This window comes from Accipiter gentilis, chromosome 1 (genome assembly GCF_929443795.1).
Source record: "Accipiter gentilis chromosome 1, bAccGen1.1, whole genome shotgun sequence".
NCBI classification, from domain to species: Eukaryota; Metazoa; Chordata; class Aves; order Accipitriformes; family Accipitridae; genus Astur; species Astur gentilis.
In genome coordinates this window covers 27,619,819-27,647,798 of record NC_064880.1, presented here as the reverse complement: position 1 = coordinate 27,647,798, position 27,980 = coordinate 27,619,819, and the positions used below count along the sequence as shown (strand labels likewise).

Below are 27,980 nucleotides of genomic sequence, written 5' to 3'. Positions count from 1 at the left end.
GTGGCCGGACCTAAATTTAACTGCTGGTCATTGTATGATAATTAAACCATAGCTCTAAAATACCTGGTACATTCAATCTGGACAGAGTCTTATACGTCTCATGTCTCTTCAAGTCTGCCATGGTATTCTATAATGCAGAAGTACCTACGTCCCCTTATTCCTTATACACTACTTTTAAAGCTTACCTTTTATACTTAACAGAATCCTATACATATTTAGGACATAAAAACATTACTACCTATACAGGTTATTTAAGTTTTGCAGAGAAACTTTCTCAGCAAAACTTAACTGCCTGAAGGGCTGTGAACCGCAGCTGTATTGCAGTGCAAAGACTTGCCTGAGCAGTACAAACAGAGCTGATCAGGATGAGGGTCCTATTCACATGATTAAAGTCTACAAGTATAAATGTCCCTGGAATTAAAAAAAACACCTTCTTTGCCATCCAGAGACCCAACCACACACAAAATTATAATGAGGCAAGTATTAGTTTTCACAAAGGGAATGGACCTATTTACTTTTATTTATGTACATTTATTTTTGACATTGTTTGGTTTGTGTTTTTTTTTAAAGGGAACCTACAAAATCACCTTATCCACAAAATCCAGTTTGTGGAGGGGCTGGGCTGGAGAGTGAAAAAGTGGTTGTTACTGTTATCAGTGGTTCTGCCACACATGGAGAGCTCATTTTGCTGTATAAGATTTCATTCCCTTGCTTTACTAATTGGAGTTTATATCACATGTTTCTTTCGATTTGGCAACAAAGCACTGTAAACAAAGCATAGTTAAAAATGCTACACTTTGTTCTTACTGCTCAGAAGTTTGCAGCTAAGCAGCAGTTTCCTTTTTCACTTCGCTTCTGTCACGTGTGCTGCCACTGCACCCACTGTGCAGTGGGTTTGCCTTGCCCTGGACTGGCTGTCGCAGCCCTCCCCAGCATCTGGGGCACTGCCAGTGCCACACGCTACCTTCATTGCAGGTTTTTCAGCAGAGGCATACTGCTTCATCTGTCCCCACCATAAAGAGATCTCTGCCGGCCAATAGATTTTTTAAACCCTAATGGAAATTGCCATTTGAATGGAAGCAATTTAATTTGAAGTTAAAACATATGGCATGAAAAAAAAAGCCATGCTACTATTCTGTTACAGTGTACTTTTCCACATCATGGCAACCATAACTACCTCCTATCCCAACTAGGTGCAAGTCTCAGTCCACCCAACATCTAAACAGCAAAGACTCCTTCAGTTCAGGTTCTGTAGTACAGCACTTTCCCCAAGAATTAATTGCTGAAGTAAAATCCCTTAGAAATGCTTATGCATTTGCTTTGAAGACTGGTTTGTGCAGCCTTGATAGCAGTTTTGGACAAGAATGCGTTTCTGATTTGTATTAGAAAAGATAAAGTCTTGAATAACTGTGCTGAAGTAAGAGAAGTAGCCAGGAGAGCAGGTTGGAGATTTCCCATTAAGAACCAGGGAAGGAAAAATTAAAAAAAGAGAAAATGTTCTTGGTTGCCACTATTAGCAGGAACAGATTAGAGGAAATTAAATTGGTATGAGACTCAATTCCCTTTCTCACATATAAATCACCATTTAATATATTAACATATTGGGAGCAGAACTCTTTCTTTTATCCTCATAAAAAGGAACGGTAGCTGTGAACAAAGCATTTGTTCCTACAGACAAGAGGAGAATAACTTTTGTAAATGCTCATTGATCTTAAGGCTAGGAAAGGACAATTATTTTTATATAATTGAATCTCTGGCATAAAGCACACCCTTCAACCTAATTCTGCACTTGGTCCATAATTTATGTTGAATGATGGCATACATTTTAGAATGCAGAAATTAAGACTTCTTATGAAAGTTAAGATTTATCTAATTATCCTTAACCTTTCCCTTCATTTACTTACAGCAGGTAAGATGATAACATTATTTTATTTTGTACATAGCAGTCTATATAACTAATATTTGTCTTGTCTCTACCTCTAAATGGACTTAGATGCTGCAGTTGAAAAATTGAGCATCATTTCATATTGTCTTGAGCATCAGCTTTCCCAGGTCTTAGCTGATGTGATTTTCTAGCTGTAAAACCTATTTCCTGCTTTTTCCCTCACGGCTTATTTTAAGGTAGTCAGCCTACAAGAGTGTCTCAAACTGGAAACATAAACTAGCCTGGAGCAGCATGTGGTGAATTATAAGAATTGCAGAAGTTGCCTGGGAAAATGTGAGATGTTTTAATTTAAAGAAGGCATGCTTAGAAAATGCTACTTGTAAACTTTAAAGGCCAGTGAGTTCTAATACCTATTTTGTGACAGTGGCAGAGCTAGTGGCTTCTGTTATTATGGAGCAGCTGATTCAGGTTTGAAAACGTGGCCCTTTATTTGATGGAATTAGTGTAATCCTTTGACATGAGGGAACAATTCTGCCAGTCCTGTGATTTTGATCTACTCTCAGACAGACAGCCGCTTGGCTGCGAGTGGTACTGGTGTTAAAAGTGAGGTTTTAGCAATTCCAGCAAATAAACACATTGCCCAGTAAAACGTGGCTTCCAGGCGGCTGCTTTCTGAGGGGGGATTCTGATCTTCTAACAGGCTGCCCAGGACCCGTCAAAGCACAGCACCTTTGAAGATATGCCTGCCTTGGTTGAATTCAAGCGCACTTATCAACAGCTCTAAGCCTGTCTCTGAACTATGAAAAACTGGGATGAAAAAATCCCAGCTGAGAAACGTTAATCCTCTCCCGGTTGCAGCCTCCAGCTGCCCAGCCAGAGCAGCGCACGGAGCCGTGCAGGAGGAGAGCCTGGCAGTTCTGTCCGGCTTCGTCACCGGCTTGGAAGTCATCTCTGCGTGCTTTTCTCCTCACGCTGTCGTTGAGGTGTTTGACCCAGAGCCGTCCTCTACTGACTCAGCTAAGAAATGTTTTCTGGCTTCTTCCAAAGGGCAATTAGCATGGGGCTGAGTTTGTTACAGGCTGAAACAGCCACTTGGCTGGGCGCAGGGGCTTCTGCTGTTCGTTTGAACTCTGAAGACCGGCTGACTTCTGCAGCCTGAGGGCTAGCAGGGGAAGGAAGGAAGCAGCAAAATGAGATGTTTACATACTAGCAGAAGTTGCCTGGGGTGACAAAAGTCTCTCTGTTTACTCTTTTGGCTACTGTAAGTGGGAGATGCAGTCGCTTCAGCCACAGCGCAGCTGACCTCTGTCTCTGGTGCATGATCTGGCCAGCTTGTGGAGGACCGACAAAAGCCTTTCTGTGCTGAAGCAGCTCCTTCACGCTAGTCTTATGGAGCCAGTGCTGCTTCAAGCGCCTTCTGAGAGGGAAAAATGGAGTGGGAAGTGCTGTGTGAGAGAACAAAATGGAAAGCAGCCAGACATTTGCAACATGAATTTTGCTGCTCTCATACAGTCTTCATTGTGATAGTTTAACACTGAGTCTTTTGACTGGGAGAAAGTAGCATGAGCCCCCAAATTTGTCATTTAAAAGGCTCACCGTGAGGGCTGAGTATCGTATGGCGGAAGCTAAGAGAAGGGTTAGTAACAACCAGTAGACATTCAGAAAATTAGTCAGTCCTCGTTGCTTGGTTTCCGAATGATCATTCACAAACATAGAATCATAGAATCATTTAGGTTGGCCGTGGTGACCTGCTGAATACGCTGATGAGCTGATCTGCTCCAGATCAGATATGTGACCTACATAAACCCGTCATATTTGCTAATGCTTCTGATCATTTGCTTTCATTTAGTCATCAGCATTTGTGAAAGAGATGCACATTAGAGGAAAAAAAAGTAGATGAAATTGGCATGATTTAATAATATCTTGGTCTCATAATCATAACAGACACATGAGAATCTTTTTCTCCTCCTCAGCCTGAGCTTAGGTATAAGATAATGTAGCACACAAGGTTTTTTGCTGACTTATAGCTTGCTAAAATGTCAACATAGTTTAAACTGCCACACTGGTGCTTCAGATTGCTTTTATTCTAAACGTTGAAGGCCCACCATGTCTGCTGGCCTTTGAAGCTGTACAGGACAGAGTGACAGCCTGACTGCTATTTCTTGGATAATCTAAACAGCAGTTTGAGAATACCTAGTGTGCCAATTTTCTGTGTCACTTTGTTTATCTCATAACTCAAATGTTAAAGCCACATACAACATTAATTTATAGTATTTTACAAACATTCATTGTAAATAAACAGTAGCTGCTTGAAGTTATTTCTTCTTTGTAACTGGAAATTAAGATCAATTACAAAAGCTGACTCTTCTTTCTTTGAAAACAGTAAGAAAAAGTCTCATTAACTTCTGGAGGAGCGGGACCAAGCCCTGTGGAATAACAAACAAATGACCTGGTTGTGTTCAGACTCATTGACCACAGGAGTAAGGGCAGACCTTTGCATGTCGGTTATCAAGCTTCAAGTGATTAGTTTTGCTTTACCATGAAACCTTGGTTAACAAAAGCTTACAGGCATGAGTACCATTCAGAGTCCTTTGACAGAGTTCCACAGAGCAGCATTTTTCAGTCTTTCTCAACAAAGAACAACCTAACTTGTAGAAAACTTCCAAAGGCTGTATCAAGCAGACTGTTCACAGTTGCCCACATCTATAAAACAAAACTTTCCGCATCCATTTATTTTTATTTTGTCTTCTCTCCCTCACGTTTTTTCTGTTTGCTCACTCACACACATGGGAACTGTCGAGGTCTGGGTCTGTGTGTTTTATTGCTGGCACATCCCAGATTACTTTTTGATGTTCTTCTGCCCACTGATGGCTCAGGGACCACCCAAGAGAGTGGATGCCTTGGGACACACCAGGGCTGCTACCCTCAGCAAGGCTGGCCCATTGCTCTTGTGCCGGGTCTGCTTAGAAGCAGGGCTACCCTCCTGCCACCGGTGGTCAGGTGTGATTTATGAACATGAGCATCAGCAGACAAATTAATTGCTGCCAGGTTGGCAGACTGAAGCCATTCTTGTAGGTGGGAATGAAGAAACACAAGGAAAGGTATGTAAAACATATTTTCTGTTTGCATACAAATACCAGTCATGGTCTAGCTCTTAGTTCATACATAGTAAACACCCCTGATCACTGTATGCCACAATTCTTGTCATATTGTGTTGATGCTACATAGCACCCAGGAACCCATGCCAGGGATTAGGTCTATGCTGCATTAAACCTTGTTCAAACATTTAACAGAAGTCAGCTGTTGCACCAGGGAACTCCCGGGTGGGGAGTAGCAATCAAACACAGGAACGGATACGAAGTGTTAGGGAGGAATGCGACAGTCTTTGTCCCAGCGCGCTGGTGACCGAAATGTTCTCAGGTTGTTTTCTCAAATTCCTTAACTGAGAATTTTGAGGAGAATTTGGAAGTGGCCGTGGAGACTGACAGTTGTATCTCTCCAGCATTCAGTACAGTGTGGGAAAAAGCATGAAAATGCTCATCTAAAAGCCTAGCAAATGGAGCACTGAAGCTGTACCGGTTCCTGATTTGAGATGAGAGCGTGTGGTACTCACAGTGTGCAAAGAAACTTAGTTTTCCCTGAAAGCATAAATAGACACCATTAGTCTAAAATATCTTGGAGGGAATCAATGGAGGAAACTCAGGAGGGAAAGTGAGTTGCTCAGTGGTGGCGTAGGAAGTGATCGTGGAAATTATTCAGGTGATTGTAACTGCAGAATGCTGAATGCAGGAGCAAAGGTACGTTTATAAAGCTTAGAGAAGGAGATGTAGTAGTAGCGAAGACCCCAGGATAAGGAGGGTTTCCATGACTCTTTTTACTGGGTAAATGGAAAAGACCATATTGGGCACATTAAGCAAGAAAAATTTGCAAGACTTAGATGAAAATTGGATATGGTGGTCTAGTGAAGCATGGAAATCAGAAATGTGTAAGCCTGAACATCAGGAAAAAATGGTGGTGTTGTCCATAGTGAATGAACAAAGCATTTTGGAAAGGACTGCAGATCAAGAGCTTGATTTTGACCACTTTGAGATAATGTCTTAGACTGCTGCAAGCTTCCGCCAAAGATGCACTCTAGAGTTTTAATTTGGACAGAAGGAACAAACTCTTTCCATCAGAATCTTTATAAAGGTGCTTATTATTTCTGCATTTGAGAAGTACACTGTTGAAGATCAGGAGTACTGTAAGAGTAGAAGACAACCTGCAGCCTCTGCCACCCATCCTCAGACGCTGGAGCAAAGGGAAAAGGACCATCAGAAGGCGGTAATGGGAAAAGTGTTACAAACAGTGGAAGAAGAACCAGCGCAAAAAAGTCTCAGAAGCAAAGACATCAAGTTGGAAAAGATGAAGACAGAGATCACTAGGCAGTTTTGCCAGAAAGCTTTCAGGCTGAGTCCAAGGTCAACTTGATCAAAGGAAGTGGAGGATGTACTGTGAGGGGCAGGGGGAAAGGTAAGATGGAATCAGTGAGCATCATTTTTGGTCAGCTGAATGGTAGAGGGAGAAAAGTTGGGCAACAGCTGGAAAGGCAAGTAGGGTTAAGGATGGGGTTAATGTTTTTTAAGGGGTTACTAACCAAATCTTAAGCACTGAACTCTGACTTGTATGCAAGAAGAGCTTGTCTAAACCAGCTAATTATGTAAAAATGGATTAAAGGTTTCAGGATCTGATTGTACAGATGATGGAGATAGCTAGCATGTTATTTATGCAAAGAGGAAACAAGAGAAAGCTCAAAATAGGCATTTGGGAAACTATAGCATTTTCCTGACTGGTTTAGTGTCCTGCTCTTGCACGGAATATATATCCTTCTGCATTTCAGCTGTTTAAAACAAAAAAATTATGTAGTAGGGATGATTTTTTTCCTGGCCAAACAAACAAATTTTTGATCAGGAAGGTCAAAGTACCTAGGATGTGTGTTTCCAGTGTGTGTGCAGTAGGTAAGCTTTGAGTTTTTCGATGACCAGTAATGACAACTGTGTTTCTGATACCTTCACCAAATGGGGCAGAGGGAAGACGAGACGTATTTCTTACATTTAAATAAATTTGGCAGTCGTGGGCATGCACCTGACAATGAACGTTTAAAGATCACTAAACCTGCTTTTTCTAAACTTCTGTGAAGAAGAAAATGCTGAAAAAGGAGGGTGGTTAAGCTGTATTCTGTTGAACTGACGAAAGTCACAGCGAGGAAAAGCATTTAATAACTACCCAGCTCCTGTGGCAGGAGGTTTCTGCCAGGCAGCTGCTCTTGAGGGCTCTGACAGTCCTCAGCTTCTGCTGGAGGTGGCAACAGCACTGACCAGCAGAAGGGAGTACATTTCCTCACATGGAGCACCCGACGCTTCTGGAATCATCTGGCAAAACATCTTGTGGAGTGTTGAGAGTCTCTGTTACTTCCATTGTGCAGATGCCTAGCTGAGCAAGAAAGCAATTTCTTTTGTAACAGGAGTGCACAGGCTTTGTTTTTATTAGCACAGTATATGGATTTAAAACCTCTTACATCTGCAGGCAGTGAGCATGTTCTTTTAACTACAATGATAGTCAGCAGTCCTCAGGCATCATGCACCAGCAGAGTGTGACTGAGACAAAAGATCTACCCCTGAAACCCCAGCAGAAAGGTGCACCGTTTCAGCAGCAGGCAGTAGGTGTGCTAGGACTTGCTCTGCAGGACAGCCCACTCCTATGCCTCCCTCTCAGGAAATTACATTTTTTCTTAGACATTTCTATGCACTGGGCCACAAGTGGGATGTGATTTCTATGCGACGTTTTGTCTGTAGGTATATCTGTCACATGCAAGAGGTGTTCCATGTTCCTTGATGTTAGAAATACAGTAGCACTTGGTCCAGTGTAACCCCTTAATCCCATAGTTTTCTTCCCTTGTATTTGGGAACAAATACAAACATATACAGCTCACATATATATATATATATATATATGTGTGTGACATATATGCATATATAGATCACAGTGTTCCACGTAACCTAATCATGAGTTAGTTTGTTTCCCCAAATCAGTACTGAAATGCTGACTTAGTCTGGCCCCGTGGTTTTGAGGAGTGAAAAGAAACCTTGTTCCTGAGATCAGTCTGACTGGTTAGACTGATGCTTCATCTCTGTTCCAAGGAAAGGAGGCATTTGAAGCTTCCACCTGGGTCAAAATGTAGCCTTCAGTCATGGAGTTAATGTTAATATACTTTTATAAATTCTAAGATGGATTTACTGAGTGTTGATTTCATAAAATCTTATAGTCATTCAGGTTGCAAGGAACCTTGGGAAAGCACATAGTCCCACTTGATGCACAAAGCAGAATCAGCTCGAAATTTAACCAGATTGCTCAAGGCTTTGTCTAGTCCAGTACTGAAAACCTCCTAGGAGAGAGACTTCACAGACTCTCTGGGAAACCATGCCGGTGGCTTAAATACACTCAGTGAAATAATTTCTTCCTTATATCCAGTCAGAATATACTCTCTTCCAATTCATGACCAGAGATCTTCATCTTCTGGCTAACCTCCCCATAGGTACAGGCAGGCTGCTGTTAGATGCCCCAAAGTTGCCCTTTCTCCTGGCTGAGCAAGCTCGGGTCCCTCAGCCTCTCTTCACAGGTCATGCACTTCAGTCCCCTGACCACTCTGGGGGCCTCCACCGGATTTGAACAAGTCTATCAACATCTTCTTGTACAGGGCAGGGACAAATAGAGTATTGCAGGCACAGCCTAATGCATGGAGAGTAATGGAGGACCTCTCCTGCTTTCCACAACCCTTCAAAGATGACAGAGAATGGCCTCACACTGACACCAGCTGGTGCTTCTGCACCCTCCCATGCAGCCCACCAGCCCCATGGACTTCTGTGGGCCAAGATTCCTCAAGTGATCACTGACTCAACCTTTCCTCTCCTCCTTGGACCTTGTCTGTGGGCACAAAGGCTTGGTAGACCTTCTCAGTCCAGACCAAGGCAAAGAAGGTATTGGGCACCTCAATCTTTTCTATGTCAAGATCGCTCACCCCACGCAGCTGCTGGCCCACATTGTCCTTGTTTTTCTTCTGCTGTGAAGGCAGGGGAAAGAAACTCTTCCTCTAGCCCCTGACACCCTTTGCTAGTTTCAACTCAAGCTGAGCTTGAGCTTTCCTAACACCATCCCTGTACTGTGGGCCTGTATTTTTTTCTACATTCCTCATTTTTACCTTGTCTTGACTTTCATCCACTGTGCGCGTCATCTTCTTGGCATTGGAGCTCAGTCATGGGGTTCCTGCTTGGCCAGGATGGTCTTCTGATAGAGCTACTTGTTTTCCTGTATCAGAGTGGACCACTCCTGTGCTTGGAGGAGGCTGCCCCTGAAGACCTGCCAGCTCTTCTGGGCTCTGTCACCTTCACAACTGTCTCCCACTGCATCCAAGTTAGCCAAAGACCTGTGGTGGATGCTCGTTTTCATTACATTAGTTTTGTGGGTTTTTTTCTGTTGTTGTTTTAATTCAAAAATTCATTTCAGTTGGGAAGAAAAATAATGAGGAAGGAGTCTCCAAGAAGTCAAAACATATTTGACTGATAAATTCAAAACAAAATGTTCCATAAAAAAAGAAAAAATCATTTTCCTGTTTAGTGGCATGAATACATGATTTTTGTTTTGATATTCTCATTTTTGCTAAGGGATCCAGAACATATTTCATTTAGGATTGGCATAAAGTAGACATTTTTATTTGGCCATTATCCTCTTTGGCCAAGCTGCTTTGCTTGATAATTTCAAAGTGATCTGAGTTCTGAAACTCTGAAAATCAGGCTGCTTTGTCTGTAGCTCACCTTTGCCTTTCACTGCCTTCTGAAAATCTGGAAATGTGTTTTTGGTAGAGAGAGGATCAGCTCCAAATCATAAAACTAAATAACCCTTCAAACTTTAGGGAATTCAAATTACCAACCAGACTTCAACCCTGAGTTTGGTAAATGTCAACACTGTTCCTTGGGCAGTGAAGTGAGGTGAAGGAAGAAGTGTTAAATAAGACGGGGAGCTGCCTTAATTACTTGAATCAATTTATTATTTTTTTCCAGGAGATATTTAATTCAGGAACACTTGGTTATTTCATACCTTGTGACACTGCTTAGCCTTCTAATCTGGTGCTTTGGTCAGATGGAGAGAGGCAAAAAGACAGCTGTTGATTAAACAGCATAGATGTTATTATGTGACTGCAAAAAATGCCAGAAAGTTGTCCCATTTGCACTCATAATTTATAAGTAATCTAGAAATATGTTTTAAGGCAGTGACTTCATCTAAAAAGAATTACCAGTTCAAAGTGTATTAGTGTACGGCTGTTGAATATGGCTTGGCATTAAGGGTTTCTTCATCAGCATTAATTGGATTAAATTACCTGCAGTGAAATATGAGCCCTTTGAGGAAAAACAATTCTTGTCCTGGCTTTAGAAGCACAAAAGGAAGGGGGAGGAGGGAAAGGGAAAAAGAAACCAAGAGGCAGTGTTCAGACAGGCTTTGTTTTAAGGCAGAATAAGAGTGAGTTTGAACACACTGTGGGTGTGAAACCGTTTCCAGGGGGTGGTGGGAAGTGGCTGGAAGGGGGTTTTGCTGTCAGACCTCCCAGGTGAAGAGCACAGCCCCAGCCAGGGTGTGCCAGTAGGGAGCAGCAGTCGGGTGGGACGCGGTGGGGACTGGGGACCCGTGGGGTCAGCGGGACGGTTCGGACCCCGTGAGCCACCTACGCACGCACGGGGAGAGCAAGGCAGGGCAACCCGGCCAGGAGGGCAGGGCAGTGAGAAACGAAAGGGTGTCAGGACAGTGCAGGCACAGTGCACAAAAACTCAGTTACCCACTGCCTGGAATACAGGACACTGATGAGACAGGGCGACCCTGTGGATCAACACTTGCAGTCCTTCCCATTTGCAACTGGTATTATGAAGCTTGTGTAGTTTACGTGGAACCAGTAACTTGATGTTTCTAACTTGGATCTGCTGTAGGTACAAACAATGTCTTCTAAAATATCCCCATATATCTCTCCAAATATCCTGGCTTTGGTTTTTGTTTTTTTTTTTTCTGTGAGTAAAATCTTAGAGTCTATATTTGTTGCTCACCTTTACTACCGTGCTTCATCAGTGAAGAGAAACAAACCCCAAACAACAGCATTCTGGTGCCTCCTGATTACTGTTTGAGAAAGTTGAGGGCATGAACTGTGTTGGTGGTAGATGAAGATTGAAAAGATGAGAAGGAAATATCCTTTCTAATAAATTAGTGTTACCATAGTAGCAGTCGTAAAAACAGTTGGGGTGGCCTGAGTAATAACTTTTCACTCGGTCTCTAGCAGAATGTAAGCTTTCAGCAAACAATTTAGATATCGCTAAACAAAGATACTGGGTATAAATAGATCCAACTTAGGAAAAAATATCTCTATGAATAGAGCTCCACCTTGATACCTGCTTATCCTTTGCTTTGTATTAACAAAGGGCAGGGCCCACATCTTGAATAACCCCGCTGGAGTGACACTCAAGAGCCACTGTAATGGCCTCTTCTCTTGAATTGTTTTAGCTGAGCAGGAGCTGTTGGTGAATGTGCCAGTGTGCTCCTAGACGACACGCTCAGCTCCAATGTCTTCTGACCACCCTTGGCAGCCACGATAGGTTACTGCAATCTTACCTGGCTAGATAAGCATTTAATCTAAGAGTATGATTGCTATGATTTTAACTAAGTATTTTTTATTACCCCAGACTTTTTTTTGTGCTGTAAATTCTGATGCTTTGTGCATGAAACGTATCTTTTTAGGAAAGCCACCAGCCTTTTCTGTCACACATGTCCATGTGTTACTGATGGGACTTTCATGACCTGTGTGTCGATTCACACTAACTTATTTTGTTGTGTACCTGAGCATCTTGTTTCATAATGCCACATGTAGGGTCAGTTAATTCTGACAACTTGATGCTGTCGGAACATCTTGAGGCTTATTAACAATGACATCGAGTGTTGTGCGCTTATTGGTCAATGCAGGAAACCCTGTGAGTCTTTACTTCCAAATGACACTCTGGTATTAAATGACTGGCAGAGGTGAAGGCAGGTTGTAGAACAGAGGTTATGAAAAATCATTAAATAAGATTGATAGCTGCCTGCTATGTGAAAATCAATGGGTAACGCTCATTGATATAATTTCTCTCCAGTTGCTGCAATTTTAACGTTGAATATCACAATTAAACCACGTAGCCAAAAGTCTTCATGCCTACCAAAAATACTGTTCCATGAAGTGTCATCACACTAACTGTATATCACATGCCTTCTTTTCTGTCCATAACTTTCCCTTTTTCATCTTTGAAAAACTCCCTAAAAAATGATGCATTCTGGCTCCTAGCAATTCCTCTCTGAAGTACCGAAGAGTAGCTATTAGATGGGTACTCTGAATGTGCAAGAAATGGCTCTCTAAGTCCAGAGGTAAACAACAGGAGACCGATTTGCCATACAAACACAGCACCATTTTGAAATGAATGTCCATTAACCTATAGTTAGGGGAAATCTTATTTAAAGTGTTTGTCTTGCTAAAGGGTGTTGCTAAAGAGGCCAGCTTGGCTGTAGCTGAGCACCCTAAGTGTTTCTTCACGTATCACAGCTACTTAATTGGAAATGGTTTGATTATTGCAGGGCACACCTACAAGTACTGTGGCTTGAGAGCATTAATTCCTTTGCTTGTTTACATCTGAACAACAGTTTTCCAGGGAACCAAGTGCTGTCGTTTGTGTGGAAAAAAAAGAGAGAGGAGCCCAGAGCCCAGCACAGAGCAGTGATGGGCTCCTGTTGGCAGTGGAGCTGGCTGCGCTCCTGTTGTATGACCTGTTGTAAGATCCTGTTTTCAGCTCTTTGTAACTGTTGAACTGGAATAACTTATGTTGAAAGTTTTTTCAAGTGATGTATTTGGAAAAAACTCTCCCATATTTTGGAGTGGTGTGGACATAAACAGTGAAGTGTAGGAACCTGCAGGTTAAGTGATGCTGGGGCCATGACTCTTGGACCTACACCATCAATTCCTCTTACTCACAATCTGATGTAATATGGGTCTTGCCCTGCATGCCTTAAGGGTGCACACCTTTTTGAAAATTGTGCCTCTACAAGTGCTATGACAGTGGGGTGTTTGATTATCCAGCTGTGGTTATCTATAGTGTCTGGGATGCAATTTCTCCTCAACAGAGGAACTGATGCATAAGGGAAGCCTTTTCTCCTGACAGTTAGAAATGGTGAGTAGTACTATGTATGATCTGTAATCAAACCAAAAATGTTTCCATGTTATGGCAGTAATGACACCAGAAAACCTAATTCAGGCTTACATTTTGTTGAAATCATGCATTTTTTACTAAGAGTTATGTTCCCACTACAACTGTTTTTGTCAAAAACTAGGGAACCCAGAAGCTAACCTTGTGCCTTTTTTGCTGGTCTAGATTTTTTTGAAAATAACAACCCTTCAACTCTGGTATCTCCTCTCTATCATCTTCTCAGCTTGATTTTGCCTCCTTTTTTGAGTTCTTCTATCACACCGAGGTGGAGCTGAGAAGATGGCATTAGGCCCATTCATTGAGGCCTGCTTGCTTGTATTGAACATGGGACAGGGAAAATAACTTTGCAATTTGATTAACTTTTGTGGATCCTACTTCACTTGCTGGCTGAAACCAGCCAGCAGTGGGAACTTCACAACTTTCCTCAAACCTATACTTCCAAATATCCTGTGGCAGGTGTTTACCCTCTTCATGCAGCCCCACGTGGTATTTGGAGGTCAACAGAATACATTCTCTATGTGAGAAAAGATCCAGTCTTGCCATGGCTTCGGTACCAGCAGTTCCCTCTCTGTTGGGTGCAACGTTCTCTTTGCACCAGGACAGCTCTGCAGGTCATGTGCAGGCTACGGGGAGGCACACTGGAGAACAACTCTGGTGCACACGGGAAGCCGATCGTGGGGCCACGGGGTCTGCGTGAGTGATGACCTTCAGCAGACTAGTCTCAGAAAGAGGCTCGAGTTGAAATTCTGGTAGAATAATTTCCTTGTCTACTGTCTGAGTCTTGAAAACTTTTAACTCGCTTGAGATGGGCAATACTAAGCTGATCGAGGATTACCAAGGAAAAGAGAAGTAAATACTGTTCTACAAGGTGTCTCTCAGCAGTTTTTTCAACAAAACATGGTAAATTTCTTAAGACCCTATATTGAAGGAAGAGAATATTTCTGTTGGAAATACACCATAGTATTGTTTGAACTAAGAGGTTTGTTAAAAAGGGAGTCAGTATGGGCATTAAAAAGCTTGCCATTAGTTTGGGGTTTTGTTTGTTTCTTCCTTCAGGAAAAAAAATGTCTGACGTGAGCTAACACAACTTTAACTGTGATTTCTTTGTTTTCAGGGATCAAGCACCTGAAGAGTCAGAGTGAGTCAGCGTTTCCAGAGGAAGAAGAAGGAGTTAGTGAAAGGGAAGAGGAGTGGGGCCATTAAACGGCGTGGACACGCCTCGAGCCCCATCATGGAGGGTAACTGAACTGCACAGCCGTGTGTGCATCAGACCATTTGCCACTGCTTGTGTCCCCGCACCGCAGCGCTTGGCGTGCCGGCGGCTCCGGGGCTCCCTGGGGAGCGCCCTTGGATGGGTTTTACAGCCACCTGCAAACATGTTCTGTGATCCTTATACCCGAAGATAAAACAGTTATTTTAAAGTCATTTTTCTTTCATTTTCTATGACTTAGAAATGTAATTTGCAAATGTGTTAGTGACCTGATGTCAGTACTGCCAGAGCTTAACTACCACGTGTGAGCTGTACTCTAAGGCCTGTTGTAAATAAAACCGATTTAAAGCTACAAAATATATAATATGTTCATTTAGACAAGATTGTATACTGTACAGTGGGTTTGTCTAGTGTGCAGAGGAATGTTCGTATAAAATGATCCTTTCAGTTAAGGGCAGCTTTTACCAGTAACGTTAGAGTTGTTTGCAGTAATGTAGATAGAAACAAGGTAGGCAGGGGGGACTCTTAGTCTAGAGAAGGATGCAAAGACACTCTTTCCCATGTTCCCTGGATATGCAACACTTAAAGTACTTGTCTTGCTTTTGGTCTTGAGGCTACCTATTCACATCAGCAGGAACAATTTCTCTTTATGCAAGTTCATTGTTATCTGGAGGCATGAGAAAAAGTTTCGGTTTGGGAGTCAGGGAAAATACAGGAGTGCGCAAGACCTGTGAGCAGGGTCCCGCACACCAGCTGAGCCACAGGAAATGCTGATATTCACCTTCATCACCTGTGGTAAGTACAGGGTACAGCCTTCTCTGAGAGAGAGGGCCAGACTACTCTGTTTGTCACAGTTTCAACCAGTAAATGGTAGCATATCAAGCTGCAGTGATTTAGCATGTGTCTGAGCCCTAGGGTTTTTGGTTGAAGTGTGGCATGTTTCATACCAACATTTTTATTTGTTAGACCATGCAAAATCTATGGCATAAAATGAAATAAGCTGGAGAAGGAAAACCATCTTTCTTCAAAGTTGCACTTGACAGATCCTTTCCTTTTTTATCAATGGCCAATTTTTAAACCAAGTCACTGTCATTTTGTATTAACTGTTTGCCTTTGATACAAAGTTTTAGCCATGGTTTAACTTTCCACTGCTTTAACTCTCTTTTAAAGGACTGGGCTAGCAAAAAAAAAAAAAAAAAAAAAAAAAAAAAAAAAAAAAGGAGAGAGATGAAGTGTATGAAAACACAGAGCCTTTTGTCTATGCCTTGCATGGTGATTTCACTTTCAAACTGAGGTCTTCCACAAAGACCTGCTGAGAACAGGATCTGTCAACAAGTGTTTCTGTATATTTGGGAGCCAACTTTTTGCCCTCCCTGTGTATCTCTCTATCTGTCCTCTTCATTGCCATTTTCTGTAGAAACACTGCAAGCAGGATCTGTGACTCCAGCTCAGCATGGGTATGCAAGAAGGACTGACAGAAAGACTCTTCAGTTGTACAGAAGCAGCTATGGGACTTACAGGACTGAGGGCTTTTTATGCCACAAACAACAAAAATAAGGAAGTGACCCTTAAGAAACCATTTGAATGGACCAGTTAAGTCTGGAACGGTAGCAAGAAGAGCTGGGCTCCGGTCCCAGCTTTGCTGCAGGTTTGCTTTTGCACAGTACTAGGCTTTTCACAGTCACTGGTTGCCACAGCACTCCCAGTTGTAAAACAGCCATCGGTGTTTAACCTTCACCATTTATCTGTGTTGCTAGCTAATAAAGCTCTTTTGATATTGATGGCTTTTTGCTGGTTATCAGTACTCACAGGCTTCAGATGAGGACTCTCTAGGACTTATGGGCAAATGAAAAATTGTGTGTGATTTACAATAGTTGAAACCAAGACAACATATTGAACACTTTGGAATCTCAACATTTCAAAGGCAACACAAAACATATGATAAGAACTTGGAGAATCCATCACTGAACACCCTGTTTCAGGATGACTGCTGGACTTGAGGATGATTACACTTTATAAATAATAGGAAAAAAAAAAAGATTTATTTTTAACTGGATCTGCATGTTTCCAGGATCGTTACTGCAGCAACAAGCGGACAATTGTGTTTTACAGCCATGATCTGGATGAAGCATCAAGGTCTGATAAGAGCCTCAGATAGCCATGCTACTATTTAGATGCATCTCTAAATCCAGTTCTTATCATGTGCCCATCTCTAAATATTCCAGCTGTGTTTTATCATTTTAAAACCCTGTATCTTTCTCTCTCTTGACCCAAGGTTATGCAAGCAGCATGTCTGACTACAGGAATAGACTCATCCTTTCTGGCAAAGGGACAGGACTTGTTGCAGAGATATTACTATGGATCCACCCTGACATCATTTGCTGGTGGGACCTCATCTGAAGGCTAAAGTCAGGATGCACATTTTTTTATACATCAGCCATTTTTTAGCTTAAAAAGATAAACAAAGCCTGTGTGTCTGATCTTCCATTTGTGAGGCACACAGTAAGTGGAGCTATAAGGAAAGAATCAGGAAAACAACAGAGGCCAGAAAAAAAGTGCTTGTCATGAAGCAGAGCAGAAACACTGCAGTGGTTTGTCAGTGAACCCCATGACAGAAATATCTGGGTGTGGGGAAATCAGAAAGGAAGGTCAGGAAAAGCAGTCTGCTTACTAAACTAGGTCTTTTCTGGGCTTTGCCGCAGCTTCTGACATTTAAAAACAGCAGCCTTAGATAGAGAGCCTCTCGTATGCTTTGGCGTGTAATTGAAAGCTCTGGTTGTCTCACAGCATGGTGAGCTCCACATAGGTATACTTGAACGTTGTAGACCTCTTTGTGCGAGTCAGTGGTCAATCATTGTTGCCCGAGGTGTTTTTGTCACTAAAAGTATGGTTTAAAACAACAAAAAAAAATCCTTTAATGTCATCTTTTGTTTTAGTGTAAACAAATCAATGGGGATGGAGAAAGTAAACAAAAAGTTAGTGAACGCCAAGTGCCTCAAAGAAAATGGCAATATGAAAACACCTTGAAGGAAAATGGCGATGACATGTTCGCTGTTTGAGCTGTCTCCTCTCACAAGACCTCCTCCTGCTGGGCAGTCTTACAGGTTTGGTGGGAGCAGGATTTTTAGAGATGGGTCATATTAGTCAATTTTCCACAAGTGGGCTGATGGAAAAAGAAAGAAGAAAAAAACTACTCAGGCAAGTAATGAACATAGTTCTTTCTTAATAAGCAACTCTGATTTGTGTCTTTTTCTCCTTCTCCTCTACATGTTCTTAAATCTACTGCCATTCCATGCTGTGGTATGTTTGCTGTTGCTCTTGCTTTCAAGGTATTGCAGGAAATGTTATTTGCAGAATTGAAAGGAAACTGTCTCCTCGGACTGATCTCAGTCTTTTCCCAGTATCCCTTAACTCATTAAAGTACAGTGGGTTAAAGGCGTTTTGTTATTGCATTTTACAGGCTTATTTCTTTTTCTTATGCTATATTTATTATTCCATGACAGGTTCTTCTCTTCAGAGAAATTTATTGAGACATTCTGCTAATAAGTTATTTGGAAAAATTCCATGGTTTGACTTCTAGGATGGTATATGTTGTTTATTCTCCCAGGTGCAAAACCAGATAATACTTAAATAGATTCAAAGTAAGAGCCACGATTTAAAAGTCCTTTCTAAAGCAAAATTTCCACTGAAGTCAGAGGAATTTTGCTTGAGAATGGCCACAGGTTTTGGCCATCAGCACACTTTCCTTTGGGAAAATACGTTGTGTACTGTACAGGAAAACTTCTCTTATCCTGCTATCAATTTAATTACGGAATTTCTTGCCTTTTTTTTTTTTTTTTTGAGATTGCCATAAATGCTGTTGAAGTCTTCAAAGACTACCCCACTGTCTTTGCCTGCTGTCATTATTTCTCCTCAAAAATGTAAACTGAAAAATCTCCATTAGTTCTTACACTGCTGGTGCTATTGAACCAAAACTATCACATCCAACACTATTGTGTCGACTCCAAGACGGGCTGCAGGCAGAGGTCCTGTGGCCTCTGCTTGGGCCAGGGTCTCCCACGGTGTCCAGGGTCCAGGCCAGTCAGTAAGGGAGGAACTTCCACTCCATCTCCACTTCCTCTAACAGACTACAATACTGAGGGTCAGGTTGGTGGCAGCTTTTGCTCTTTAAAAAAAATGCTTTCTTTTTTTTATTCCACGAGGCAAACTGTTGGGTGACTGTCCAAGCTCTCTCCAGAGCTGGTCTGGGTAGGCTGCAGTGCTGCGGGTGGTTGGGGAGGGACCTAAGCAGGGCTCCTGCGGGCTGTGCGGCTGCTTTTGTACGAGCCCAGCAGCTGGCACCGTACAATGATATGCCCTAGCTCAGTGCAGCATTCCCCCCCTCATTTTCTTTCTCTTGCAGATTGGGACACAGTGGTTTCTATGAGGCACCTTATTCCTGAAGTACGTAGGGCATCATCTGTCCCCTAACCCTGGGGGTACAATGTAAGGGCATATTTAAAACATGCTGTCCCTAAAGCTCCCCTTTCTTCCTCTCCTATGGCATCCACGTTGGTGCCCAGGCCCACAGTTGTTCTCTTTTTCTGTTTTCTTCTTTTCTTCTTTTTTTTTCTTTTTTTTTTTTTTTTTTTTTATTTTTCCTGAGCAGCTCAGTGCAATGGTGAGCTGCAGTAAGAGTTTCAGTTGTTCTGTTGATTCCTGACACATGCAATTACATTTGACCTTTTCATGCAGAGCATTTTACTTGGCAACAAAGTAGATGCTAAATGCCTCCTGTTTTGCTGTATTCTCTCCTTCACCCTCCAGTGAGGACAGCAGCACGTCGGGCAAATCTCAAGCAAGCTATTTGTGCACCTCTACTAAACCTCAGGGTGCTTGGTAAGATGCTACTCATCTCCAGCTACAGCAAATTTGGCTGATGGAGTTTATACAAGTTCAATGTCTATATTTCTGCTACAGGGTTTTTGAGGTTTTTAAATTTATTTTGCTTTGTTTATTAAAGAAGGTGGGCTTTTTAGGGCAGAAAAAGTATTTTGTACTACTGCTAGGCCAAACATACTCGACTTCAATTTTGTAATGATTCATTTGCTTAGTATATACTGACCCTTAGTGGTAAGCTGAGATTTGAATTGCATTGCCAAGTTTTCTAAATTTTGCTTTTCTCTTTTGCCCAACTGTTCAGAAAATGGCAGGAATATTTGCTGTGCATCAGGATAGCTCTATCTATGTAAATAGCCCACATTGTCTTCAACAGACATAATAGGCATGTTAAAATAATGATGACAGGTGTTATTAGCTCTTCTGAAGGGAGGGCTGTGGGAAGCGAGAGTGTCGAAAGGTTATTCCAAAATGAAAAACAAAAACGTTGGCATTGAGAAGCAATACTCTCCACATAATGAGAAACAAATAAGAACTCAGTATCTGGCACTAACGAACACCTCAAGCTAACTGTGGAATGAGTATTAATTAGGTTTCCAAAATAGCATCTTTCTGAAAAGCAGCTGAGGTGTAATATTGCTCCTTATTAATCAAAGCAATGGGACAATGTGAACTCTGCAAAAAATAAATGGTTTGCAGATGGCTGTGTGCATCTTTAATAACGACTGAAGAACACAAGTTACAGCTTTAAATGCCAGAGAGCCTTTCTGCATCCTCTCCTTTTCAGAGAGTGATATTTGCAGTTTTCAAGGCAGTGAGGAAAGTGTGTTGGTTTCTTATTACATTTTCCCTGCAGCATAAATTCTGTTGATGTGCTTCCCTAATCATGCTAATTATACTGCCATATGTTGCTCTCATCTTTCCTTTTCTCTCCTAATGGGACATAGATTCTCTCTTTTGAATATGTCATTTGTTTATTACATTTATCAAGGGTTTTAACATTATATGGGACTTTTAATTGCTTTTTTAAACACTCAGCAGATTGAATATTAAAAACAGACATGAAGGTCAATTATAAATAATATTTAAATTGCTCCTGCCATTTTCATTCTCTAATTTACTGGAAATACCAACTTTGTAGCCCTGCTCCTGTACCTACTATTTACTTGAGAACACACACATGTCCCCCAGAACTACTCTGGCTGCAGCCACAGTTCTGCCCTACCCCAAAACCACCTGGTGACTAACAGAATAGGGGTCTTTCACGGACAGGAATGCTAAAATAAAGATACATCATGCATCATGTTACAATGCTTGACACAAATACGCTGCCCTTCATTCCAGTTGTGAACAACTGGACTACCCCAAACAATAAAGGTGAATGTTCATTTCTGACTGGTAAGAAAAATACAGTTCTCTCTCAAAGGAGAGAGATCTCAGAGAAAAGGAAGCACAATTTCCATAAAAGAATTTAAGATGGCTTAAAGTTGAGTAGTGCTTTGTACAGAGACATTAGACCCACAGAGTACCCTCTACTGCAGAAAACATGAGTAAACCAGCTGAATACAGAGAAAGCAAGAGACAACCAATTACTATCCAGTTATCAAATTAATTTCTGGTATAATGACACCGGGCCTCTTGATTTTCATGGAATCGTGTCATAGGTGATTTTGACCCTTTGGCTCATTGAATTTGGATGAAGATAATCACATGAGGCTTTATACAAATAAATAGCAAATACTTTAATGTTATTTGATGACACAAGTCCCAAAATCTTATTCTAATGAAAGTCCTTCTTGCAGGTTCAGGAATGTTGCTTGTAAGTGCGTCAACATGAGACCCTATGTGATGATGAGATTGCTTTAGAACTACAATCCACACAAAAGGGGAAAAGCTACCCATTCTGCTTAACCGTGTTCCAGCTCAAGGCCCAGATTGTACCCAACATTTTGATTTTGACCACCTTATGTATAATGTTATATTACTTCAGGTTTGTAATAATGATCTATACAGGATGTTACAAATGCATGAAACTCATCAGCTTCAAAGTTCATATATTATGTAATTTGTCAGAAGAGCATATTTAGTTAAGATACTATCTATCCAAGCTCAGCTAATGGGAAGTTCTCCAACAGTTCTCCACAAAAGGGCTGTAGGCAAAGGACTTGCCTAAGCACAAGAGAAGTATTTTGCAGCAAAGCTCAGCCCAAAACAGTAAAAATCCCAGGTTTTATAAGAGATTTTTTGCACTTCTAACTTTGTAGTTATGACTTGCTTCTTTGTTCCCAGGGGACTACTTACACATTCACAGTTTGATAAAAAATCTGTATGTTTGCCTGGGACATGGAAAAGGGGTATCTGGAGACCCATTAAATAATTAAATGACCAGGAAAGTAAAATTATCCCAGGGAAGTGGCCTAAATGTTTGCATAGTGTGTTTGACAGAGGACACTTTTTTCCCCTCATAGTATTAAATGCCATTTCCACTTATTTTTCCATACTGGTTTTCAAGGATGTGATTTTTCAAAGAATGATTTAAAAGCGGATGCGCACACACACACACACACCACCCCCCGCCTCAGACAAACCATTGCCTGCTAAACTATTGTAAATCTAAATCTCTTTAAGTTCCTGTTGAACAATGTTAGTCGTACTTACATTTTCCTCTTTCTCATGTAATAACTGTATAGTCTGTTAAAAATACACATTTCAGACACCACTGGGCATCTTGATTCATTTGTTAATTTGAAGTTATTCTGGTCACAGTAGTGGCTTCTTTGACTTCTGGAATCTATACAACAGAAGAAGGTCCTTTGCGTATGTAGCTGGGGTAGCATCTGGGAAGAAGGAACTGCAAAGAATATCATATAAAATAGTTGTCTTGATTTATTTCCGTCATGTACCTTGTTAGGATATGATACATGTCTAGGTTAACGGGATTCCTTCCATTCATTTCTAAACTGAGTAGGAAGGGGCACCGTTTACTCCCTGCTCCATTGAACTTGGATGATTAACTTTACCCCATGCCATGGAGGTGCCTCTGAAAGTCAGACCCTTCCTGAAGAATTGTTGCTAACATGAACAGTCCCAGTGATTCCATCAATAACAACCCATGGTAAGAATTTTTAGGGGTAAAAAAACGTTCTACTGGTTATGGTTTTCTTCATGTGAGGGTTGTTTCAGCAGTAAAGGCTAAGAAGGCAAGACTCATGTAAAGAAATTGTTTTCAAGAGTGCTATGAGGATGCGAGTGAGCTTGTATGGCAAACTGGCACAGTTACGGGAAAAGTGTGGAGTCACAAGGGGGTGGAAAGGTTGGAAACAACCATTTATGCTCTGTCACTTGTCAAAGACAACCATACGCAAATGAGCAAACACACTTCAGGCAAGCAAATTTGTAACTAACACTCAGGAGCTTCACGATCCTTGCCCTCAAATCAAATTTATTTGGGAATATCATCATAGGAAATACGGACAAATACAGCAGAATAAAAACACACAGTTGTAGATTGTCTTGTTGAAAATTAAATAAAAAAATACTGGCTAGATCATAACCCATAACAATATTACATAACATATGCCAGATATCTCAAGGTAAAAATACAAAATAAAACTCTTGAGGGCTAACCTATAGCTACAGCTCCTCAGTGTGCTCAATGCAGGGGTACATGCCCATAATGCTGTGGGAGAGATGCATATACAAACACCGTTTCTTATGGCCCCATGCAGCGTTTTGGTAGCGCAGCCTTACAGGTTTCAGGGGTAAACTATTGTTCAGGGAGAGGCCCTCTCAAGAAGCCTTTCTGCCACCCCAATGCAAATGTCACCCAAGGTCAAAGCCTTAACTAACACATGTTGGCTGTATCAGTCTTCTCCACCAAAGGAAATTTCTCCTCATCCAAAAAACACACTAAGCTTTGGGTCATGTCCAGCTAAGATCTTGCTAAGAATAAAGGAAGAAAGAAAGAGAATCAGCTGGCGTTAAAAAAAACCTAAGGACTCTTCTTGTATTTCAGTAACATCTACCACAATGATTAAAACTGAATACAAATGAGCAAATAAGATTATTTATACACAAATCACATTTCTATATTAATGAATGAGTTCTGCAGGCAATGAGTGCCTCCTGTCACATCAGGAGCTCCTTCTAGTTTCTGCGTGGGAGATCTTGGTGCCAGCTCTAATAACAGAACACTGAGACCCCCACAGGATGCTCCGAGAACTCTGCAGAATCTGTTATAATTTCTGCTTGTATTTCCAGGAGAAACCTCTTGCAGAGTATATAAATCACAATGGGATAGAGACACAGGAAAAAAAAAAAAAAGTCAAGTTCAACTACGGTAAAAGTCTGAAATTGAAAATACAGTAAAAACATTAAATTCTGATTGCTCCAGACTTTCAGTCTCAGTGAATCATAAATTACAATGTTGAAGAACACTCTGTAACAAACAAATACCTAACTGGCCTAGTTTTTAAAGATATCAGTCATCTTTTGTTCTTTTCAAATTTGGTGGGAACTGCAAATGCTCAGCATATCTGAAATAAGGTCCCAAGTTCTCAGATCTTAAACAAGATTTTCCACTGCCACAGCATATGGCAATTTACAGTTTAAAAAAAGAGTCTGATATGACCATTATGTTTCTTCTCTTGTCGTAACGACAATAAGAAGCCATAAGATGCTTTATATTTTATTATGAAAGAAAAGAAAAAAAGAGTCCAACATTCCCAAAAAAGGATGCAAAAGTGCACAGAGTGGTCCAGGCTACTAATGATTTGCTCAAACACTAGCAGAGAATATATAAATTCTTAACTCTTAGCAAAAAATATCAATTGCATTATAACATATATGATACAATTTCATTTGTTAACATTTCAGTCGTTAACTGCACTGTACAGAAATTTGTCCATGCTAAATACAAGCCCTGGACCGGATACACAGAACAATTTAAACGCACTTTTTACATCCTATATGCACAAACATTTCTTAATTTAAAACTATGCACACCACTTATGCATAGCGTTTATATGGCTTACATATTCAATGACAGGAATTCCACCTTTTGGCATGCCCTTATCCCAGGGCTCGGAGCTTGCACTGTTCCCAGCTCAATTTCGATTGCTCCGCTGTCAGAAAAGGGACAGTCAACAGGTATGGACGTGTACGAGTCCCACAGTCTGGGGTGACTGTTTCACGATTCCTTCTTCAATCGGGACAAAGCGTGCCCTGGCTGAGGTTGAGCCCGATGCCTGCTGAGCTCTGGTTTAGATCCCTGACGCAGCAGATGAATAGCACATCGGTCTCAATCGCCCGTCGGCCTCTGCGTAGGGAGGGAGCGCCACCGCCCCTGCGAGCCCTCTTCAGAGCGGACCATGGCTGGTTATAAGGACTTTTTGGTCAGTGAGGTAATAACCACAGGGTCCGAAAAGGAGAACTGGGAGCGCAGCGACGCGAGCCACCCGAGCGCCTGCGACACGAAGGGGAGCGTGGAAGTTTCCTGGTGGGTTCCAGCAGAGGGAAATGAGGTTGGCTGCAGCGGCATGGGTCGCCCGGGCAAGCCAGGAGAGGTCAGGTGCAGCTCAAGGGAAGTGGAGATGAAAATGGAGTCTCTTTCTGGGCACAGTTCCGGCTGAAGGGCTCGTTCTCAGGCTTCTTGCAGGGGTAACTGCCTGTGTGCTCTGTTTTCACTGCCCCTCAAAGAAAGATGGTCTGGTGCTTTCTGTTAATGAAACAAACGCTAGCAAGGATTTTGCAGGATCCACGGTGTCACCTTTGCATTTGAAACAAACCATGATATAAGGCCTCAGTGTCACCTTCCAGGTCTGTCTGAGAGGCAACACAATATTTTGCTGAAGTGAAGCAATTTTCATGTATTCCTGTCGCTGTCTCTTCCACCCTACAAAACAATAAGCACTAGCTTCATGGTAGGGCTGACACCATTGCTGATGTCTTCCAAAATACTATAGGACTGAGAATGTTTTAGTCTTTAATACTGGATGCTATTTAATTAATTTTAAAGAGATATTTTGAATACTGATTTGTTAAACACCAGTTCTCTCCATATGGCAGCCACCACAGTGGGGAAGAATCATCATCCACGCAGGCTGGTCAGTGTAACTCTACAACTTCCCTGTACAGTCTACATATATTTATTTCCAGATATTTTAAGGAAGCTAACAAGTAGGACTTTTATGTTGCATGCAGCATGGTTGCATGAACAAGTATCTATAACAACATTTCATTTTGACTTTCCATTTCCATTGGATGCCAGTAGCAGTGACACGTAACAGCAATCCTGGGCAGATGATAAGTATTGTGTTTTCGCATGTCTCATGGTTAACTGGAAATGTCTGGTGTCAGTGGTACAATACAGCGAGGTCCAACTTTGGCTGAAAAAATTATTTTGGCTAGTTTAAGAAAGCAGAATAGAAGAGGAAATAGCAACAACAAATACAACTGAAATCTTGTGAGTTGTTAAGTGCCTTGAGTTACCAGCTCAGGGTTTTATATTTTACACTTTTGTCCAATCACTCGTCACAGAAAAAGGATGATCCAAGAACAATGTTGACAGATAACAGCCTCTGAGATCATGGGGTAAGAACAGCTAGAGTTCTTTACTCCTGCAACAGAGGTCAAATGAAAATTCATAAACAACAGATTTTGAATACTACTACTTCCAGTATTTAATATACATGAATTAAGGATGTTTTATTGCATGATCATTTAGTCTGACATTAAGGATTCACAGATGTAAAAGTATTATTTTTTCCTTCTTTATATTGAATGGCTTTTAAAGGGACAGAGAAGGTGGGGGGTACCGTGCCCCCATTTCAAAATTTTCTAGTAAAACCACAACTGGAATAGAAGGAACAGGATAATAATAGCACTAAGCAAGTCTTTATGGTATGAAATTCTCCCCATTATAAGAAAGAAATGACAAAATTACCTGTCCTGCCCAAAATGTCAGAAGCTTTTAAGAAATAGCAAATCTAGTTCTGTATCAGTGCTTCTTTCTGCTCAGTGGATTTTACCTTATCTTCTGTCTTCTTACAGTGTTTAGGCTCACCTGGAAGATAAACAAATGTGATGGGAAACCTGAGTGAGGAAGTTAACAAAGTTAAGAGAATCTGCACAGCCCTAGACAGACAGGAACTTTTTCCTCCTGATTTTTTTAAGGTTAAAATGAGGTTTCAGTCACTACTTTCTTTAGTTGCTTTCTCACCAGAGTAAGCATAAGATTGAATTAACTAATCATTATCGTTAACCCATAAGGCAAAGGATAGAATGAAAACAATAGACCAGAGCACAGAACAAAAATATGAAGACCTTTACATGAGTAAGTGTTAATACAGTGGGTTTGGATTTGGTTTATTTTATCTTCCAACTTACTGAAAGTCAAAAGTCACCCTCTGCAGAGAAGTGCTGTTTAAATCCTCTTTAACGTAGGCTTTTAAATTGGGAGTAAGCTTCTCTCAGATAATGAAAGATGCCAGTGTCAAGTTCTAAAAATTCAATTAATTCAATCAGATAGGAGCAATGACACCAAGTGACACAAGCAGCTTTCAAACTGAGTGATACAACATGAATTTCAAACCGACAGTCATAATATTAGGCTGTTGCTTAAACTATTCTTTCAGTAACTTTGAATGAGTACAGCTGAGGAAATTATATACTGAGTAGTAGGCACGGGGAGAATGTAGCAAACTTACAGTGTTATTCACTAACTATATAGTAACTTCTCAGTTTTAACCAGTTGATTGAGTGATCCCACCAGTGATTAATAATGCTGAAATGAAAATGTGAAAAAGGAAAAGCACAGAAGTCTCAAAAGTGGAGAATATGAGCTGAGAGAATCAAAAAAGTTATTAAAATAAAAATACAGGTGGGGGAACATTTTCGAAAGCCAGAAAATGAAGGTATGAGCAGCTGAAAGGGAAAGCAGATGATGTGTGATCTGAAAGGAAAATTGAAAGACGGTGAGTTGGAGTTGAAGAAGAGGCTCACAGTTTAGAAAACAGAAAGGGAAGAGAGGAAAGGGAGCTCACAGGAATGAGAATGAGGAAAGAAGAAAATTAATAGGTATGAATTCACCATGGCTTCACTGTAAACAAGTAAGAATTGCTACTGATTTTATCCTTGTTTCATTGCCATGAATGGTGGCAGAGTGGGTGCTGCCCACTCTGCAATGCGGCCACCAGCAGGTGGGCCATATTCCCCCAAGCAGCATTCTTCACTGGCCCCCTTACTTTACGTAAATTTAGTGTAGGTGGAATATAGAGAACCAGTTCTCCGAAGGCTTTTAAAGTCTCAAAATCAGACTAACATGAATTAGAACGTCTCCAGATCTTTCAGCCTGCAGCTGTTTTGGGGGGGATTTAGCAAAACTTTTATTATTATCCATAAAGGACACAGGGAGAGGTATGAAAGTAAAATCTATTGATCTAAATATTTAAATTTTATGCTTGACGTGGAATGGTGAGTACAGTTTTAGGAGTGGGATAGGAGTGGTTTGTGGAGGCCTTGAAACAAAAACTTCGTATCTTTAATTTTCATAAAAACTAAACACTAATCTCTAAACCATACATAACGTTCTTCCTGCCAATGCATCAGGTTTTTTATGTGATAAACTCTGCCCTATGAATGGTTGCTAATGGCTGTTATCTTATAATCCGCATCCTTTTTATAAACACATCATTTGCTCTTTTAATAT

The 27,980-nt window shown here is 41.2% G+C and overlaps 2 protein-coding genes across 7 annotated transcripts in view; one reads left to right on the top strand and one right to left on the bottom strand.

Moving 5' to 3' along the window:
• Nucleotides 1–15,470, top strand: part of PPP1R1C (protein phosphatase 1 regulatory inhibitor subunit 1C) — a 64,100-nt gene extending 48,630 nt beyond the window's left edge. For all 3 annotated transcript variants that reach the window (XM_049805291.1, XM_049805264.1, XM_049805301.1), the window contains one exon: nucleotides 14,300–15,470. In XM_049805291.1, the coding sequence (XP_049661248.1) occupies nucleotides 14,300–14,314 (15 nt within the window). In that variant the 3' untranslated portion in view covers nucleotides 14,315–15,470. The remainder of the gene's footprint in view (nucleotides 1–14,299) is intronic.
• A 7,224-nt stretch (nucleotides 15,471–22,694) lies between these two features.
• PDE1A (phosphodiesterase 1A) overlaps nucleotides 22,695–27,980 on the bottom strand; it is a 184,047-nt gene continuing 178,761 nt past the window's right edge. For all 4 annotated transcript variants that reach the window (XM_049805201.1, XM_049805226.1, XM_049805217.1 and 1 more), the window contains 2 exons: nucleotides 26,217–26,336; nucleotides 22,695–25,890 (listed from right to left, as the gene is read on the bottom strand). In XM_049805201.1, the coding sequence (XP_049661158.1) occupies nucleotides 26,260–26,336 (77 nt within the window). In that variant the 3' untranslated portion in view covers nucleotides 22,695–25,890; nucleotides 26,217–26,259. The remainder of the gene's footprint in view (nucleotides 25,891–26,216; nucleotides 26,337–27,980) is intronic.